Raw genomic sequence first — 18,542 nt, forward strand, 5'->3', positions numbered from 1 at the left:
GTAGTACTGTTCCTCTGCTGAGGAGCTGTGCAGTAAAAATCTACTGCAGTAAAAGTAAAACGTGTCTCATTTAAAATGTCCTGTCAGTAAAAGTGACTGCCATTTCTCTGCAGTGGCACTAAATACGCCATCTGAAGTTGGATATATCAGTATGGAATCCCAGAAGCTTTCTCTTGTCCTCAGCATTTGAACGCAGCACGCGGCCAAGTGTCACTTGAGTGGCGTGGTGTGGGCGGAGCCTGCGCTGTCACCTTGGCCCTCACCTGAGCAGGTGACGAGCTGCAGGTGCTGAGGGCAACACCTCTCCGCCGCAGGGCATCGCCACCTTTCTGTCCCGTTTTTACAAACCACACTTCTGGGTTGTGTTGTGACCAAAGTGCCCTCCGCTGCTCGGGGTGCTGCATCCCTCCTCACACCGGCATCGACCAGGTTCCCTGAGACATGTCACCGGTGAGTAGGACAAAACAAGCCCCACCAAACTCTGTTCACAATTAATGCAATCTATCAAGTCCTGTCCGCAATGATAATAAAAAATAAAAATAAAAATTTGCACCTTTTCTGAATCGGTAGACTAATCCACCAAGCAGCACATAAAATCTGCGAGCAAAAATCTGGCAAATTAAATTGAAATCATTGCGACTTGGTGTATTGTATGTATGCCGAACTGAAGTGCGTCTTCTGCTGATTCAGAAAAGGCCCTTTAGTCTTATTCTATGGAGTTTTAGTCTTCCTTTAAGCCCCTACATGCAAGGCCGCATTACTTTTTAATGGAGGCTGGTCAGTGGTTCTTGCATGCAGAAGCGCGGCTCAGAGCAGAGCCAGGCCGGGCGGTGCCTGCTGGCCCCCGGTCAGGGCAGCTCCACGGCGCAGCCCGACGTGTGGAACGCGGATAATGCAGTGATTTTGTCTGTCGAGCTGCTAAGACCTGCGCAAAGTGTCGCCTATATACTAACATGAGAAATAACCATGTTTTTAACTGATGCTATAATGGACTGAAAACGAAACCGGCTGATTTTAATGTGTTGTAACTTTTTATTTATTTATTCATTTTTTTTTTTTTTTAATTTATGTATTTAAAGTGCCTTCTATAAGACAGGGCCGTGAGCACAGATGATTGTAATTTCACTTCCAGCCATTTGCTGAAAATAGATCTAATAACACTTAATTGAATGCTCAAGCTGCCTTCAAGTGCTGTCGGAAAATCCCAAACAGCAGTTGGGCACAAATAGAAGACTAACTACAGGCTAAGTGGGTTAATAAAGCAGCTAACTAAAAAAAAAAAAAATAATAAAAAAATAAAAAAATAAGAAGACTAAGTTTGTAGCTGAGAGAAGAATTAGTGGTAAAGGATTAACTAGTAACTAAAGGGCTAAAAGAGAACCAATTAAAGGACTAAATGACTGCACCTAAGTAAACAAACAGCTGTAGCTAACTTGTGCTGAAAATAATTATATGTGCACACATGAACAATCTAACCAAGTGTTAAATAGCCTAAATTATAATATCATAATTAAAATCACAATATAAATGTGTGTATGTGTATATGTTTAAATCTATCTATCTATATATAGCTATATATACATATCGGGGCTGTGAAGCGATTAATTAATTCCATTGATCACAAGATAATCGTGGATTAATCTTAACTGATCACATATAATTGATGAAATTAGTCGCTTGCTTGCCTTTTCACTGTTGTGCAGGCTGTCTTGTCATTAGTTTGGTGTGTGTTCTGGACTCAGCAGCTCGGTGTGGTGTGTGTGTGGGTTTAATTAAGGGTCATCGGAGGTTCAAAGTAGGTGATTGCGTTAATTTGCATTAATTTTCTAAGAAAGCGTCCTCACATGACTGACATACTTTAATGCATTATCTTTCTTTGCTGTCCCTTTAAAAATCAGATTTGGACGTTAGGGGAATGTGCCCATGCATCCGTGCTTTGTAGTATTTTGAAGTTGGATGTCGGAGCTCTGGAGGAGCACTTGAAGGCAGCAGTGGAGGTACTTCACTTTTACAGGCCTTAAACTGCCACTGTTATTGCTGCAGTAAAAGCTGCAGACCAGCACAGCCAGAGCGGAGGAGAGCAGGGAGTGAATATTTCAGCATGGTTGGAGGCATTAGCGGTGTCAGTGTGAGTGGTGGGATGAAGGTGTGTTTTATGTGTGTGTGTGTGTGTGTATGGTGGTGTGTACAGCAGATAGCAGAGCACATCTGGTGGTGTGGCGGGGAGGGTTGGGAGGGGCGCGGGGGCCCTAGGGTGCAGCCCGTGGCAGCTCCCCTTCCCGTACCAGCCTCTACAAGGGAGCTGCCTGTCTGTCGCACCCTGATTTATGCACGGCTCATGTCAGAGGAAAGCAATGTGGAAACTGTGGCATAAACACCAAATACCGAAAGAGTTTAGAGATTATGATTCAGTGTCTGGGAGGATCGCTGCTCTGACACAGCTATGCCTGCTGCCTCTCTCCCCGCTCACACACACATGCACATACACAGAAACACACACACACACACACACAATCTCCATTTCTTAGGGCTTATCTCCACAGTGACCTACAGCTTGCATTTTTCAGGGCAATTTCTGTTCTTTTCTTTTCTTTTTCCCCCTCCCTCCCTCCTCTCCCTCCCTCCTCTCCCTCTCTCCGGCTGGTTCAGGTAATTGTCCCCGAGTCCAGACCTCTTGTCTTATCAGCTCCTGTTCTGCTCTTTGAGTTAAATGTTGCATACATCATGTATGACCAAAGCCAGACTTTTTTGCGAGAGCTTTTGTCACGACTCTGAATTGTTTCGCCGTGTCAGAGAGCTGTGTTTTCCTGCGGCGTGTCAGGTAAGGCAGGCCTTGGAAATGAACAGAATCTAATTTTGCAACGTATCTTTGACCACATGCCTCGGTAATGATATTGTGACAATATTGCAGGCATGACTGTAGCTGCTTTAATAAGATGTGCACGCAAGATTTTTGATAAACAGTCATTAATAGTGTGGATGTGATGACCAAGCAGGTAAATAACAACAGCTAAAAAAAAAAAAAAAAAAAACTGCATCCCTTTACTGTAATGCAGCTTTTAAACCCAGGGAAAGACAACACTTGAGTCATATTACAGTATCACACCATCCCATCCCAGACAATATCAAGTATCATATCAGGATAATGATATGTATTGATTAGTGTATCGCGAGCTGTAAGAAATGAACCGTTTAACCCACAACACACCCTGCAAAGTGCAGTGTCACACACACACACACACACATCCACTGCATCATCTAACACACACTGAGCTGGTGAATTCATGAAGACTCTGGAAGTATTTTTCTGTTTGTTTTAAGTCGTTCTCCTAAATCTCTGAATGAAAAAAGCTCATTTTTGGATGTAAGAGAAAATACAGAGAACATAAGAAAGTGCAGCGTTGTTGTTTTTTTCCTCCTGATGTACAAAACAAACCGAACAGAAAACAAAATCACGCCTCAAAAACTGCAACACCAACCAAACCGTGCAGCACTTTATCGAACCCCGAATATTGATATATATATATATATATATATATATATTCCAGCGCTCTTCTCTGGATTTCTGTGGTTGTGTGACAGACAAGTTTGAATATTCTTCCTGGTTTTGGGAGTGTGTGCGGTCGGTCAAATAAATGTTTGCACGGGGAAACGTGGAAACATGCCGGTGAAAGTGCTGTTGCTTATTGATACATCCTCTTTTTTTTGTTTGTGTGCGTGAGTGGGATTTGTGTGAATTTGTTTTTTTTTGGTGGACACCCCCCCTCACCACCACCACCACCACCACCACCCCTCCCAACCCCACCCCTCGCTCTCCTCACCCCCCACCCCCACCCTGCCTACAGCACACCTACAGCACTGCCTGTGTGTGTGTGTGTGTGTGTGTGTGTGTGTGTGTGTGTTTGCAGCTTATTGTGCAAGGCTGCACTGAGGCCCTCAGTACAACGAGCCCAGGCAGCGAGTTCTCCCAGCGTCTGAAACATTAATGCAGAAACCCGATTAGCCATGCCATCACAGGCCTCCTGCTCCTTGCCTATTGATTTTCCTTCCGTTCGCCCTCCCCCTTCAAAAAGCCGGGAGGGGAGTCTCTTAAGAGCCAGAGCACCTCGCCTCCTCTCCCAGGCCTCCTCTGGCCCGGGCCTTCTCACCGATCCAGCCCCGCTGATTTCTACTGAGACTTTGGAGGGGCTAGACTTCTGACGATAACCCTAGGTGCTGGAGGAGAAGGGCTGCGGGATGGAGAGTGGAGGTGGGAGGCGGGAGGCGGGAGGCGGGGAGGCGGGGAGGGGGGGGCGGCGCTCAGCCAGCCAGTCGGTGAGCCGGAGTGATCATGGAGGGCTGAATCGGCCTGATCAGTATGCCGGGGTGGAGGAGTGTGCACTCCAGAGAGAGAAGCCGGGTAATCAAAGATGAAAGTTGTTCAGGGTCTGGTCAGCTTGACTCTCCCTCTCCCCTCTGGTTTCACTGACCTGGAGCGCTTTCACTGAAGGGAGAGATGAGCATCTCTGATGGCTTAGCCCGGAGACATGCTCCATCCATGCAGTCGTCTGTTGATTAGGGAGCGCGGCTCAAGTTCCTCGGCAAATAAGCTGCGTCGAGAATGCAAACCAGAGCTTCCGCGAACTTTTCGGGAAGAGCAACCAGAAGCTGAAACTTTTACTTTTGTTTTTTTTTCCCACTCGCTAATCATTCAAAGAGTTGGCTTGGCTCGAGCGATGGACATCTGAGCTTTTTTGAAATTTTGAAATCACTGAATAATTTTATTTTTGAAGGAAATTGCCGCAGACTGATCATGTTCATGGTGTAAAGCTCTCCTTGCACTGCAAAAAGTCAAAATCTTACCAAGATTATTTGTCTTATTTCTAGTCAAAATATCTCATTACACTTAAAATAAGACATGATCACCTCAGAAGTAACTTGTTTTTAGACAATTGTCTCTTGTTTCAAGTGAAAATTTGCTTGTTTCATTGGCAAAATTTGTTTTTTGTTTCTAGCTCATTTTCACTTATTTCAAGTGAATTTTCACTTTTTCCACTGGCAAATTTTGCCAATGAAACAAGCAAATTTTCACTTGTTTCAAGTGAATTTTCACTTGTAACAAGTGAAAATTGTCTAAAGACAAGTTACTTCTGAGGTGATCATGTCTTATTTTAAGTGCAATGAGATATTTTAACTAGAAATAAGACATTTTGACTTGAAATAAGACAAATAATCTTGGTAAGATTTTGACTTTTTGCAGTGTAGCTGTTTTTCTGTAATCATGTGCCGCACTTAGAAACAGTATCACGGATGCAGCCACAACCTTGGTGTTATTTTTAGAGGAGTAACTACACACTAAGACTTTTTTCTGGGGCGCCCCGGTGGCTCACCTGGTAGAGCGTGTACCACATATCAAGGCTGCGTCTCTCTCTCTCTCCCCTGCCTTCCCTGTTCTCTCTCTCCCTCTCTCTCTACTGTTGCTATCATATAAAAAGCAGAGGTGCCAAAAAATCTTTTTAAAAATGCATAAATCCGTGCTTTTTAAAAAAAAATACGGAAATATCTGTCCATGTTGGGCCAATTTTTGGAGATCTCAAAACAAACAAACAAACAAACAAACAAACAAACAAACAAACAAAAAACCCATCTCTTGTGGATTGCGCTGATGAGCCGTCTCTCCTTGGTATTTTGTTTTATCTACATTTGGAGAGCACGGCTAGAGGAGCTGTAGTGTGTGTGTTCACCAGCCTCCAAACTGCATCGCTTCAAAAAAAAAAAAAAGAAAAAGGAGCGGAGAACATCGAAAACTGAGGCCGTCATCGCACTTTAAATGGCAACAGGATCAGAGGGTGTGCAGGAGAGGATCTTGACTCGTTTTCAAGCACTTCCTTCACAGCCGAGCGGGTCAGCGCCGCCATCGGATGAGCAACCCGCATTTGAATACGACCGCACAAAAACACTCCATCGATCCGAGTCTGACGGCGGGCGGTGTCAGATCGCTGAGCGTGCATAAACAGACAGTGTGTGGGTGTGTTTAAGTAGAAGTTACGCGGCCCCCCGAGCACACTGATACACACTTTGCACAAAGCCCCACCTGACTCGAGAGCCGCTTCCTGGTAGGAATGACGACCACCGCCCGCCCGCCTGCCGAGCTGCTGCTGCAGGTGCTCTGTTGTTATTACGCCGCATTTCTGCTGCGGAGTGACTCAGAAACACTGAGATTGATCCAGATTCATAGAGAACAGTGTGTGTGTGTGTGTGTGTGTGTGTGTTTACTGTGTGCACGCAGAGCCGAGCAGGGCAGGAAGGAGGGCAGCCGAGGGAAAACCTCCGCTGAAACATCATTGCTCAAGGCATAATCGCTGTTAAATAGGTTGTTGACATACACCGTTGCCGGAGTGCAAACATCTCATTTGGCCAATTATCCTCCATCGGCGAGGTGCCGCGGTCTAGACGAGGCGTGGAGGTGAGGCTTCTGCCGACGAGCGGGGGGGGATCTGTCTCCTCGGCCGCGCTAATGCAGCTTCCAGATGTGTTTTTTTTTTTAAAAGAAAAGAGGGAGTGCTGGGTGGCCGGCCACATGTCCAGCCCTGGGATTGTGTGTGTGTGTGTGTGTGTGTGTGTGTGTGTGTGTGTGCGCCTGTTCAGTGGACCACCCCACGGTGCTGTGCTCACCCTCTGCACCTTCTCCCGCCACACCCACCAGTAACACCCACACACACCGCAGACAGAGGAGGAGGAGAAGAAGAAGAAGAAGAAAACGTTCGATGATCGACGAAGCGTACGAGAGACTATTTTCCGTTTTTATTTATTTATTTATTTTTTATTTATCTTTTTATTTTGTGCAATTAATCCGCGTTTTGGTTTTTGGTATCAACCAAATCAAATCTACTAATCGGCCTACGGCACAGTGAACAGTTGCAGTGTGTGTGTGTGTGTGATTGTTTGCTAGTCTAAGGTGTGTGTGTGTGTGTGCGTTTTGATTGTGTGATAGTGTGTGTGCATGTGTGTGTGTGTGTGTGTGTGAGATTCCCCAGTCGTGATAGATAGATAGCTGGAGAAAAGCCCCCCCCAGGCTGTAGGCCCCTCCTGCTCTAATCAATGACACGTTAAGCTGGCAGCCTTTTGAAGTGAGGGGTTCCAGAGGGGTGCTGGAGGGGTGGGAAGGGGGGAGGGGTGTGTGTGTGTGTGTGTGTGTGTGTGTGTGTGTGTGTGTGTGTGTGTGTGTTGGAGGTGGGGTTGGGGGGTGACAGAGGAGTTGAGGGGTATTGATGATGTGTGGCGATGGGACACAAGGGAGAAGAAGGAGGGATGAAGGGTTTGGGTTGTGTGTGTGTGTGTGTGTGTGTGTGTGTGTGTGTGTGTTGGGGGAGGGGGGGTGGACGAGGAGCAAAGCCAGTCTGGAACTCATCACCCAGACTGGAGTGACTGGGCCGGCTGATGGGTCCCAACAGGTCACGCTCCAACCCGTCCCAGCACGGACGTCCCACCGTGCCCCGCCTGCACCCCTCCCTGCACACTCACACACACACACACACACACACACACACACACACAGTTTTTGAAATCTATCTTTACCACCTCTGGTTCCACTGGCAAAAAAAAAAAAAAAAAAAAAAAAAAAAAAAAAAAAAAAATCACCAACGTCACATCATTCAGTCTCATCTTCAGTGCTAAAATCCTTTTTTTTTTTTTTTTTTTTTTTTTTTTTTGGAGGTAAAAAAAAAATCTGCTGGTGGTAATCTGCTGATAATCCCACTTGTTTTCCAGCGCTGATCAATTGAATTTTCCACAATTGTCTTGAATCAAGCTCCGTTTTCTTGATCCTGGTGGCCGATCTGCCTCGTTCTGCCGCGTTTCAGCACAAAAATCCTGCAGTGATCCCTGAAACTGGATTGGAAACAAGCGGGATTACGTGGGACCCGGGAGCCTGAAGATGAGCCGAAGTGACTTGTTAAAGATGGGGATTTTTTTTTTTTTTTTTGCAATGTGGGAAAGGCAAAAAAAAAAAAAAAAAAAATCTCTATTTGATCTTGTACATATCAAGCAAAAACTAGACCATATCTGTAAACCATGTCCCCCAAATAAAGTAACATCAGGAGAGGATTTAGCAGCAGCTTCCCCTCTAAGCTGATTGTTAGGCAGCCTATACGTCTGATAATTTATCACATTACTGGATTATAATCTCATGTTCATCATCAGAATTTATCCTCGTTTATAGAGTATATATTGCTGCTGCTATTTATTTATCATCTGTTTATACTGTAAATACATTGATGCACACTGGTTTTATTGGTTTTTTTGTACATTGTTTTTTTTGCACATTGGTACTTAGATCCTTAGATTTCGAGGGTCATCTTTTATTCTTTATTTTTGATTTACTTAATCTTGTACTCTGTGGATACTGCTGGAAACTGTGAATTTCCTTCGGGATGAATAAAGTATCTAACTAACTAACTAACTAATTTTAGTCTGTTTACATGAGCAGGTTTGAGGATTTCTGTGTTCGGTGATGTTAGACTCAGGAAATCATCCTAGTTACAAATGCACATTTCAAATGAGGTCATTGACCGCGTGCACTCCTCACAGTTGCCTCCATGTAAACTCGTCTATTTTTTGCAAAGTTAGACTCGGCTCGGCTGGTACATATATCTTGGAGGGAGTGTTAGTAAGCCTCTTGGCTGCAGGGACAAGATGAATCAGAGACAAAAGAAATCCATTTTGCCGTTAAAACTACCCGTGCTTTCTTTCCCTCCCCGATCCTCCCTGCCTGTCTTTCGATCTCTCAGCACTTGGAGGAGAAAAAAAAAAAAAAAAAAAAGAGGTATGTCACCGAGGAACACGTTAGAGGATATTATGTGTGCTTTTTGTAACTCAGCAAAGCTTAGTTTGAAGTGTGAGTGTGTGTGCTTCTGTGTGCACTTTTGGATGCATGTGTCATCTTGTGTGTGGGTGTGTGTGTGTGTGTGTGTGTGTGTGTGTGTGTCAGTGTGTGTTTGCATGCCTGTGTGTGCTGTATGCACTTCTCTACAGTGTGATATGTATGTGTGTGTACTTTTGTATGTTTCATCCACCATGAGTGTATGCTCGTGCACTTGTATGTTTGTTCTGCTTACATGTGTGTGTTTGCATGCACTGTGTGTACATTTGCGCTTGTGTGAATGTGACTTTGTGGCTGTGTGTGTGTGTGTGTGTGCACGGGCATATGTTGGAGTATGTACTTTGGTGAGTGCGTTCCTGCATGTGCGTGCATTTGTACTTGTGCATGTGACTGTTTGACTGTGTGAGTGTGTGTTTGACTCTGTGTGTGTGTGTGTGTGTGTGTGTGTGTGTGTGTGTGGAGCCCTGAGAACTTGGCAGCGTGTCAGCGGTGTGCTCCAGCAGTGAGGGGGAGCTGCTGTGTTTCTCTGCCCTGTGCTGGATCCCCTTTCAGCCTGACACAATCCCACAATCCCACAGCTCTGAGCTCTCAGCTGCAGCCTCCACAGCTCCGCGGCGAACCCACCGTGCTCCCGTACCCACCCAGATCACCGTTTCATCACTCAGCACGCTCTGCGCCGGCTCGCTGGAGAACAGCCTCTATACGTCCGCTTGTTTGGCAACACTATATTGGACATGCGTTGTAATTAGGGGCCGCCATTGGCCTGCTCATTACAAATCAGTCAGGTCATCCATCTTCAGCATTATGGTATGATGCAGTTTTTTAAAATTACCCATTTATTGCAGAATTGACACGCAGAAGCCTTTTGCTTTCTCGATTGCCTAGCAACCATGTGCGGTGCATGGTGCAGGTCAAACGGAGGGTTAGCTGTGTGCAAATGGTGTCTAAACCACGCCAGGAGTTAAGGATGATAAGCAAATGGCCCCACGGGGTAGATGTGTTGTTGTAGGTTACTGCGGCACAGCAACGGCTTTTGTTTTTAATCTTCGTCCTTTGGCCCTCGTTTCTAGTCTGAAACACCGTGAGCTGTTTGCTCAGTTAACAGACCGAACACACCGGTGCCTTTGTGAATTTCCTTCGGGATGAATAAACCATCTATCTATCTTGTATCGCTTTAGCTAGCTAACTAGCCGGCAGGATAACAGCTAATTAACTGATTTTGAGGCTATTAACAGAAATCTACCATGCTAACCTTAGCCTTAGCTAGCACACAGATCAAATGCCTTTACGCAAGATAGTTAGCTTGTAGCTAACAAGCTACATAACTAGGGCTGTGTCCGAAATCTCCTCCCTCCTCCCTATATAGGGAATTCAATGTAGTGGACTATATAGTGACTCAATAGTGGACCGTTTCGGACACGACTTCGCCCGTTGTTCGGCACCGTTCCGCAATGCATGATGGGATATATTGCCTGGTTAGTGACCATCGGATGTCCACTACATTTCGCGGTGGATTGTGGGATACATCCAGTGGACTATATAGTGAACATTAATAATCACTAGACATTCGGACACCCCTACAAAATGGCGTAACCACTATATAGTGCACTATATAGTGGTTAGGGAGTGATTTCGGACACAGCCTACGTTTATCACTGCTGAAATGAACAGTTCCTGGTCAGAAACACAGCGGGGGTTCTGCTTTAATGATCTAAATGCACAGATCCAAGTCCACTGCTGCTGTTTTAACAGAGAAAAAAGTCTGTTCCCTCCAGGCTCCTGGCTCTAAAGGCTTGTCCTGAGTCTCTTCATGAATCCTGGCTGTGTTTTGGGCGTAACATGCAGTGAACCAATCAGAGGCCGTCTCCCGTCCCCTCTAACAGCCAGGTGTGTCCCACCTTGGTGGGCTGCTGTTCTAATGGAGGATTCTCCAGGTAAGAAGGAAGGAGACGGAGTGAAAGCTCCCGAGCAGATCAAAGGCCCGTTTCCACTGCAGGAACTTTGGGGTAATTTTACGGAGCCGGGGCCACGTTGTTGCGTGTCTCCACCGCAGGAACCACCCCGAAGGAGAGAGTTCAGGAACCTTTACAGGGGCTAAAAAACGTCCCTGCCTCGGGGTAGGGACTCTGAGCGGCCCCGAAAAACTCCTGGGTGGGGCAGCGGCTTGGGGTTTACTTGGTGCTGACTGGATTTACTCACGGTGCGATGTGGCGTCAACAGAAAGCAACAAAATAGCCAGACGCTGCTGTTTGCTGCTCACTCACTTTCAGCTGAGCAGCAACACTGCTCTGAGGTCAGCTCATTTTCAGAGCCACACGCCCATGGAGCTCAGAGGGACAGGAGACACTTTGCTGTTTCCACAAGGGGGCGCTGCACGGGGAAACGACACCTGAGCTGCTTGGAAACTAGAAAAGACACCTGAGTCACGTTTGGTGTGAGGAAGGACCCCGTGTCCTTTCAGTCTTTAGATGGTCACGTATGTCGTTGGCCCCTGTTGTTACTCAAGGGGCTCCAATATGGCCGCTGCCTGGTGTGTTGTAGGAAGGTGGTGTTTGACCCCTCAGAGCCACAGCTTCAAGTGGACGAGCTCAGGTATGACAGCGTCGTGCTCACAGCTGAGGATAAAACGGAGCGGCAGATTGACGGAGCGGGACGGCGGCCGCAGTCATGAGGTTGCCGTCCCGCACCGCCGTGGTGAGGAGGGAGCTGAGCCTGAAGGAGAAGCTCTTAGTTTACAGGCGGATCTTCATTCCAGCTCTCACCTGTGTTTGGAACCACAGGTGAGGGTAGTAACCCAGAGGATGAGGCTGTGGATACAGGCGTCTGAAATGAGCGTCCTTCGCAGGGTGGCTTGGTTCACCGTTAGGGAGAGGCCGAGGAGCTCAGACGTCCAGCAGGAGCTCGGAGAAGAGGCGCTGAGATGGTTCAGCTGAGATGGTTCAGGCATCTGATTAGGAAGATTCCTGGGAAGATTCCTTCTGTGGAGGTTTTTTGGGCCAGTCCGACTGGGACCGACCCAGAACCTGCTGGGGAAACTTCAAATCCCAGCTGGCCTGGAAACATCTTGGGATCCCCCAGGAGGAGCTGGCAGACACCCCGTCCCGGACGACTGGCAGATATTGGATGAAAGGATGAAAGGATGAAAGGATGGATGTACCTGAGATCCTACACTGGTTGTCATTTATGGTTGTGACTGGTTCCATTTTGATTAGATTCCACAGAATTATGTATATGAACATGATTATTCCTATCAGCATCAGTGTCAGTAGCTGATGCAGTCTTTACTTTCAGTGGAGAGTCTGATTGTCCCACGGGCTGAAGATTATTTGAGAGGTTTTTTCCTCTCTGACAAGAATGCTTATTTGGAGACATCTTTGAACACTTCATACTTGGATTTTTATTTTTATTTTTTTTCGGTATGCAAACCATCAAATTTAAAGATATTGAATTTTACAAAAAAATATCTGCAGTGTCAATCCAAAAGCGACTGTATCGCTCCTCAGCAAACCCCAAATCAACCAAACTGCAGTTCTAATCTGACATGATTGCGTTATAAGATTGATAATAGCTAAAACGCATTTTTGTGAAAGTAGTTTTTGCACATTGGGGTATTATAACGTAATTGTGTCGCGCTCTAATGCCAAAGTACTAATGTATCCTTAATGCACTTGCGATGCTGCGGCACACAGTGTGCAGCTGTTGCCTGTTTTCCTCACGAGGCCGGTCGGAGGTCGGAGAGCAGCTCAAAAACATCTGATAAGTTGTTCAAACTGCCACTCAGCGTTACGTTTACACATCAAAAACACCTTACTGTTGACTCATTTTTATTGATTTATGATTCAAGATTCAAGATTCAAGATTTATTCGTCACATGCATGAATGTACAGGTGCAGCAGCAGTGAAATGTAAATGCAACAACTCCAGCACTGTGCAAGTAAAAAATAAAAATAAAAATAATAATAATAACAATAATAATAGTAAAAATAAATAAATAAATAAATAAAATAAAATAAAATAAAGATAAAGATAAAATAGAAAGAATATATGACATTCCTATATACAATGAACAACCTGTATACAATATACAATAATATACAAAAAGTACAAAGTACCTCTAATAATGATCATGATTATTGGAGGTACATTTTGATGCATGAAGGTGGGTGATTAAAGTGAGCTTGCACCGATTTTCACTGTGCACCACCACCACCACCATCATCATCATCACCATCATCATCATCATCATGAGCCACAGCCTCAGCAGCAGCAGCAGCTCTCCCAGATGGACCTCCACTTAGATGGATATTGATTGTTTCTCCACAGAGTGATGGTGATAATGTGACAAACAACAGTCATTTCCCACTGAAACATCACTTTGGCCCACTCGCGAGGCCTTTATCACCCAGTGGATCAGAGGCTTCCTGGAAGCTCTCTTCCGGCACTGGGGACCCGCCGCGCCGCTGGATCGAATGACACCGTGGCAGCAGTCTTAATGACTCAGTGTTGTGGCTCCAGGAAGTGACTGTGACAGGCCCGAGTCTGTAACAGTGGAAAAAAAAAAAGAAAAAAAAAAAAGCAGCAGCGTAGGAGAGTGTGGGTGATTTCCAGTATGCTTCTGGCTTTGAGTTTCACCTACATTTAAAGTGGTAATCTGTGAAATCCTCTTGTTTTTTTTTTCTCTCCGTCTGCGGTGCCGAGAGCTTGTTCCTCTGTTATTTCCATTATTATGACATTTTGTCTTTTCCTTGGGTTCGGTGTTGATGGAGTGTGAGTTTGTCTAAGTGGCGCTCTCTTTCCTCTGTCAGTTCAGCCTCATGGTGGATCTCACTGCTGCTTCTTGCCCCCCCCCCCGCCCCCCTGTTCATCATTTTCTCCTTCATCTTCCTCAATCATTCCCTTTTCCATCTTTTCCATTCTTCTTTCTCTTTCAGTTTATTCTCCCAGAAATATGAGACCTGCATCACTCCAGCCCACAATAGGCCTTTTTTTTTTTTTTTTTTTTTTTTCCAGGAAAGAGCTACCAGAACACAAATGTAGACGTTTTGATGAGCTGGTTATCGGTTGAATCATTATTGTGTTACACCAGCCAGTGCCAGAAATTAGTGTAATGCACATCTGTTTATATGAAAATGTCACAGATTATGACCTTTAAAGGGATGATAAAACCAGTAAAAAACACTGATCTTCTTATAAACTATTATTCTTGAGTACTGTCTGTATCATCTTAGTCCAGTAATTTTAGGCCAAAATTGGGGTCAACCTAGGACAAATTGCAAGAGAAGCAAACTCAACTGATTTTGTGTCCTCAGTTTGTCCTGAGTGAGGGAAAAAAAGTCCCAAGGAATCCCATTGGTGGAAAGTTTTGAAAATCACCTCTATATGACCACATATTACCAAAAAACACTGTTTTTAACACACAGGGGAAAGGGGTTCAACATTTGACTTTCAGATATCACTATAAAAATTCACAAGTTGATTACACACACAAAGACAAGAAAAAAAGTCAATTACAAGTTCTTTGAATTATTCTGTTTACACATGCATATAGTAACCTTGAATTAAAAGGTTACTGTATATACAGTAACCTTTTAATTCACTGTTTAAATATCTGTTCTGGCATTTATTCCTCATATTCCTTATTAATGCATATCAAATCAGATAATGTGTGATATGCATGTGTAAACAGAATAATTCAAAGAACTTGTAATTGACTTTTTTTCTTGTCTTTGTGTGTGTAACCAACTTGTGAATTTTTATAGTGATATCTGAAAGTCAAATGTTGAACCCCTTTCCCCTGTGTGGTAAAAACAGTGTTTTTTGGTAATATGTGGTCATAAATAGGTGATTTTCAAAACTTTCCACCAATGGGATTCCTTGGGATTTTTTTCCCTCACTCAGGACAAACTGAGGATACAAAATCAGTTGAGTTTGCTTCTCTTGTAATTTGTCCTAGGTTTTTTCATAAAATGACTGGACTATCGACCGAGATTTGAGTCACTAAAAGTCAAAAACTGTAATAAAGAGGCGTTTTAATCCATTTAATTTAATATTTAATCCTGCTGGGCTTCAGGTGCCTTTGTGGGGAAACAGTATTGTGTGAGAGCCTGAAGAGCAAGCCGCATGTTCGCTTGTGTTTTCCTGGCTGACGTTGCTGAAGGCTGTCAATCAAAAGGGGGGCGGGGCGGATAAAAACTAAGCTGTGCTCTGATTGGACCGCTCCACTCTTACAGGTGAAAGTACATTTTTAATCCTCAGTAAAAATCAAATGTTCACCTCAGGAGAAGCAGCTGATTGGCCTCCGTGTATCTTCATGGAAAGGACTTCAGATTCCCACAGTTTCCTGGTGTTTTCTTCACCCGGCGACGACAAAAAAAAAGAACATTTAAATGAAAAATTACATATTTTAGTTCGCTGACCCATCTGTTAAAGGACTTTGTGGTGAGGAGTGTGTTTTTGCAGCATTTTTTTTTTTTTTTAATGCCGTTCACGTGGCCAACAAGTCACAGCAAAGCAAACGCTCAGGGAGTGTTTTGACATGTGTCACATCATCATCATCATCATCATCATCATATCATGTTTGCTATCGTCTCTCATAGGGTTAACACAGCAGCCACCCTGCTGCAGCCACAGCGCCACATCAGCACTGCCGGTGCGTGCGTGTGTGTGTCTGTACATGTGTGTGCATGCGTCTCTTGTCTCCGTGTGGGTTCGTTTTGTGCGTGTGTGTGTGTGTGTGTGCACGCCGGCGCTCTAAATGCTGATTGATGTATCTCTGGCTTTGTCAGCCCTTTGGCATAGGTGGAACAGGTGTGACTCTGCCACAGAGCGAGGCTCAGACAAGCCATATCACGGCACAATGAGGTCATTGTGCAACACACACATTCCTGCACAGGGCCCTCGGACTTTTACAGGCTGGAGGTAGCCATCTGTGTGTGTTTGTGTGTGTGTGTGTGTGTGTGTGCGTGTGTGTCGCTCCAGGTGAGGGGGATTTGGATGAGATTTGCTGTATGAAAGAGATGTGTACTCACCAGCTGCGTGTCCCTACACAGTGTTCCAAACACCTCCCAGCCTCGCTCCCACACACACACACACACACACACACACACATGAATGTACACAGACGGGCCAAGTGACGATTCTCCAGTGTTGCAATATCAGCGTCTTGTGCCTGTGAGTGGGCGTCGGGTTAAGTGGGGCTGACTGGGGTTTTTCCGAGCGTGTCACTCCATTGTCTGAGCCAGCCGGGGCCGCGCCGCCTCGCACGGACCCGGGGGTCCATTAGCGAAAATGTGGACGCTACTACGAGGATGAAGTCATCCGCTCTGACTCAGGCGGCTCGTTCAGGGGCATCTGTGTTTGTTTGGATCCTGGCTGAGAGTTTCGCCTCCGTGTCCGAACACACGGATACACGCCACATGTAAACCCCCCCCTTCCTCGCCTCCTCGCTCCTCTGTCGTCCTCCGTCTGTCTGCGCTTTTCCTCTTTCTGTCCTGTTTGTGTCCAGGACAGGGCTTGGTTGAAGGTGTGTGTGTGTGCATGTTTGCGTGTGTGTGAATGTTACAGCGGTGTGTGTTGCATTCCCCAGGGTTGGGTGTCTGGACCGGGTCCCTTTTAGCTGCTTTCCCGTTTAACCAGCCTTGACTTGCTGTGTGGTGACATGCCTGCACTACACACTGCACTGACGGGATGACTGGGAGGATCTGCACCCTCTGCGTGTGTGTGTGTGTGTGTGTGTGTCCGTGGATCAGAGTGTGTGTAAGGCTGGAGGCTGACTGCTGGGCTATGCTTGAAAGACTTCTGGCATGTGCTGGTGCCTGCATTTTTCACCCTTGACTGGAAGCATATGCTGCAGCACAATCGAGACAGTGTTAGACGGGCTTGGCGTGAGGGACCCAGGCGGCTTCCTCCACATCTGGCAGCGCTTGGCCCTCCTTCCAGGTGAGTCACGTCCCCCGGGAGGGTGGCTCTGCTGCAGCCCCTCGGCCCCTCAGCGCCCGGGCATCTGGAAGTGTCTGGATCCGTCTCGCAGTCACATCTATCTCCACATGCTTTTCCAATTTCATCACCCCCCCACCACCACCACCACCTCCTCCTCCTCCTCCTCCACCTCCATGCCCTCAGCCACCCACCGACCCCCGCTGTGCCCCGATTACACCCCCCCACTGCCCCCGACCCCCCCTCCACCTCCACACTGTGGGTGACGCGGTTCACTCGAGAAAGACAGACAATAATGCGCCCACTTTTGTGGTGAAGGAGATTTTGTACCCCTAGAGTTTAAAAGGAACAGTTCACTAAAAATACAAAAAAAAAAAAAAAAAAAAAAAAAAATAGTTCCCCAATGTCCCCCCCCCCACCCCCCCCAAAAAAGCAAATTTTTACTTGTGACACAAGTGAACAAGTTAAAATTTGCTTGTTTCATTGGCAAATTTTGTTTCTTCTTTCAAGTAAATTTTCACTTGAAACAAGTGAAAATTGTCTAAAAACAAGTTATTTCTGAGGTGATCATGTCTTATTTTAAGTGTAATGAGATATTTTGACTAGGACTAAGACATTTTTTACTTGAAATAAGACAAATAATCTTGGTAAGATTTGGACTTTTTGCAGTGCAAGAAAGACAGACAATAATGTGCCCGCTTTTGTGGTGAAGGAGGTTTTGTGCCCCTAGAGTTTAAAAGGAACAGTTCACTAAAAATACAAACAAAATAAAGAAATAAATAAATAAATAAAGAAAATCCCACTCACTCTTAGTGCAATCTGTCCATCCAGATACCGTGTGTGTGATTTGGCGAGGTTTCCATGAATCTGTTTCTACTTTCTGGGCCAGTGGGAAATAGTTCCCCAATGTTAACCCCCCCCTCCATGAGGGCTGTTGATTACAGGTATGCCAGGTATCCATGTCATTGTTTTTGTAATGGATTTTTGCATGTAGATTGTTGGTTTGAGCCCCTCACTGCAAAAAGTCAAAATCTTACCAAGAGTATTTGTCTTATTTCACGTCAAAATGTCTTAATTCTAGTCAAAATATCTCATTACACTTTAAATAAGACATGATCACCTCAGAAATAACTTGTCTTTAGACAATTTTCACCTGTTTCAAGTGAATATCTACTTGAAATAAGTGAAAATTAGCTTGAAACGAGAAACAAATGTTGCCAATGGAACAAGCACATTTTTACTTGTGACACAAGTGAACAAGTTAAAATTTGCTTGTTCCATTGGCAACATTTGTTTCTCGTTTCAAGCTAATTTTCACTTGAAACAAGTGAAACAAGTGAAAATTGTGTAAAGACAAGTAATTTCTGAGCTGATCATGTCTTATTTTAAGTGTAATGAGATATTTTCACTAGAAATAAGACATTTTGACTTGAAATAAGACAAATAATCTTGGTAAGATTTTGACTTTTTGCAGTGCTCAAACACATGCAGCTCCGTTCCAATGTGGCGAGGGGAAACGTCGCCAAATCACACAGAAACCGTCTGGATGGATCAGCTGCAGGGGCGTCAAACCGTAAAACTGTTCAATCCACAGCGCACCCTAAAAACACATCAGCTGTGTGTGAGAGCATCAACACACAGAGCTGACGAGTTAATGAACAAACTGGAAGAGTTTTATGTTTGCTTTAAATAGTCAAAGTGGACTTTTGCTTTTGAAAGAATGGTGTTTTTTTTCTTTCTTCCTGTT

The 18,542-nt window shown here is 45.1% G+C and overlaps 1 protein-coding gene across 1 annotated transcript in view; it reads left to right on the plus strand.

Annotated features, from left to right (window-relative positions):
* The first annotated feature begins 257 nt into the window (after positions 1–257).
* The window catches only part of bnc1 (basonuclin zinc finger protein 1), a 79,903-nt gene continuing 61,618 nt past the window's right edge, over positions 258–18,542 (plus strand). Inside the window, exon 1 of the mRNA XM_030048472.1 lies at positions 258–450. Coding sequence (XP_029904332.1) covers positions 442–450 — 9 coding nt within the window. The 5' untranslated portion in view covers positions 258–441. The remainder of the gene's footprint in view (positions 451–18,542) is intronic.

Source organism: Myripristis murdjan, chromosome 3 (assembly GCF_902150065.1).
Source record: "Myripristis murdjan chromosome 3, fMyrMur1.1, whole genome shotgun sequence".
NCBI classification, from domain to species: domain Eukaryota; kingdom Metazoa; phylum Chordata; class Actinopteri; order Holocentriformes; family Holocentridae; genus Myripristis; species Myripristis murdjan.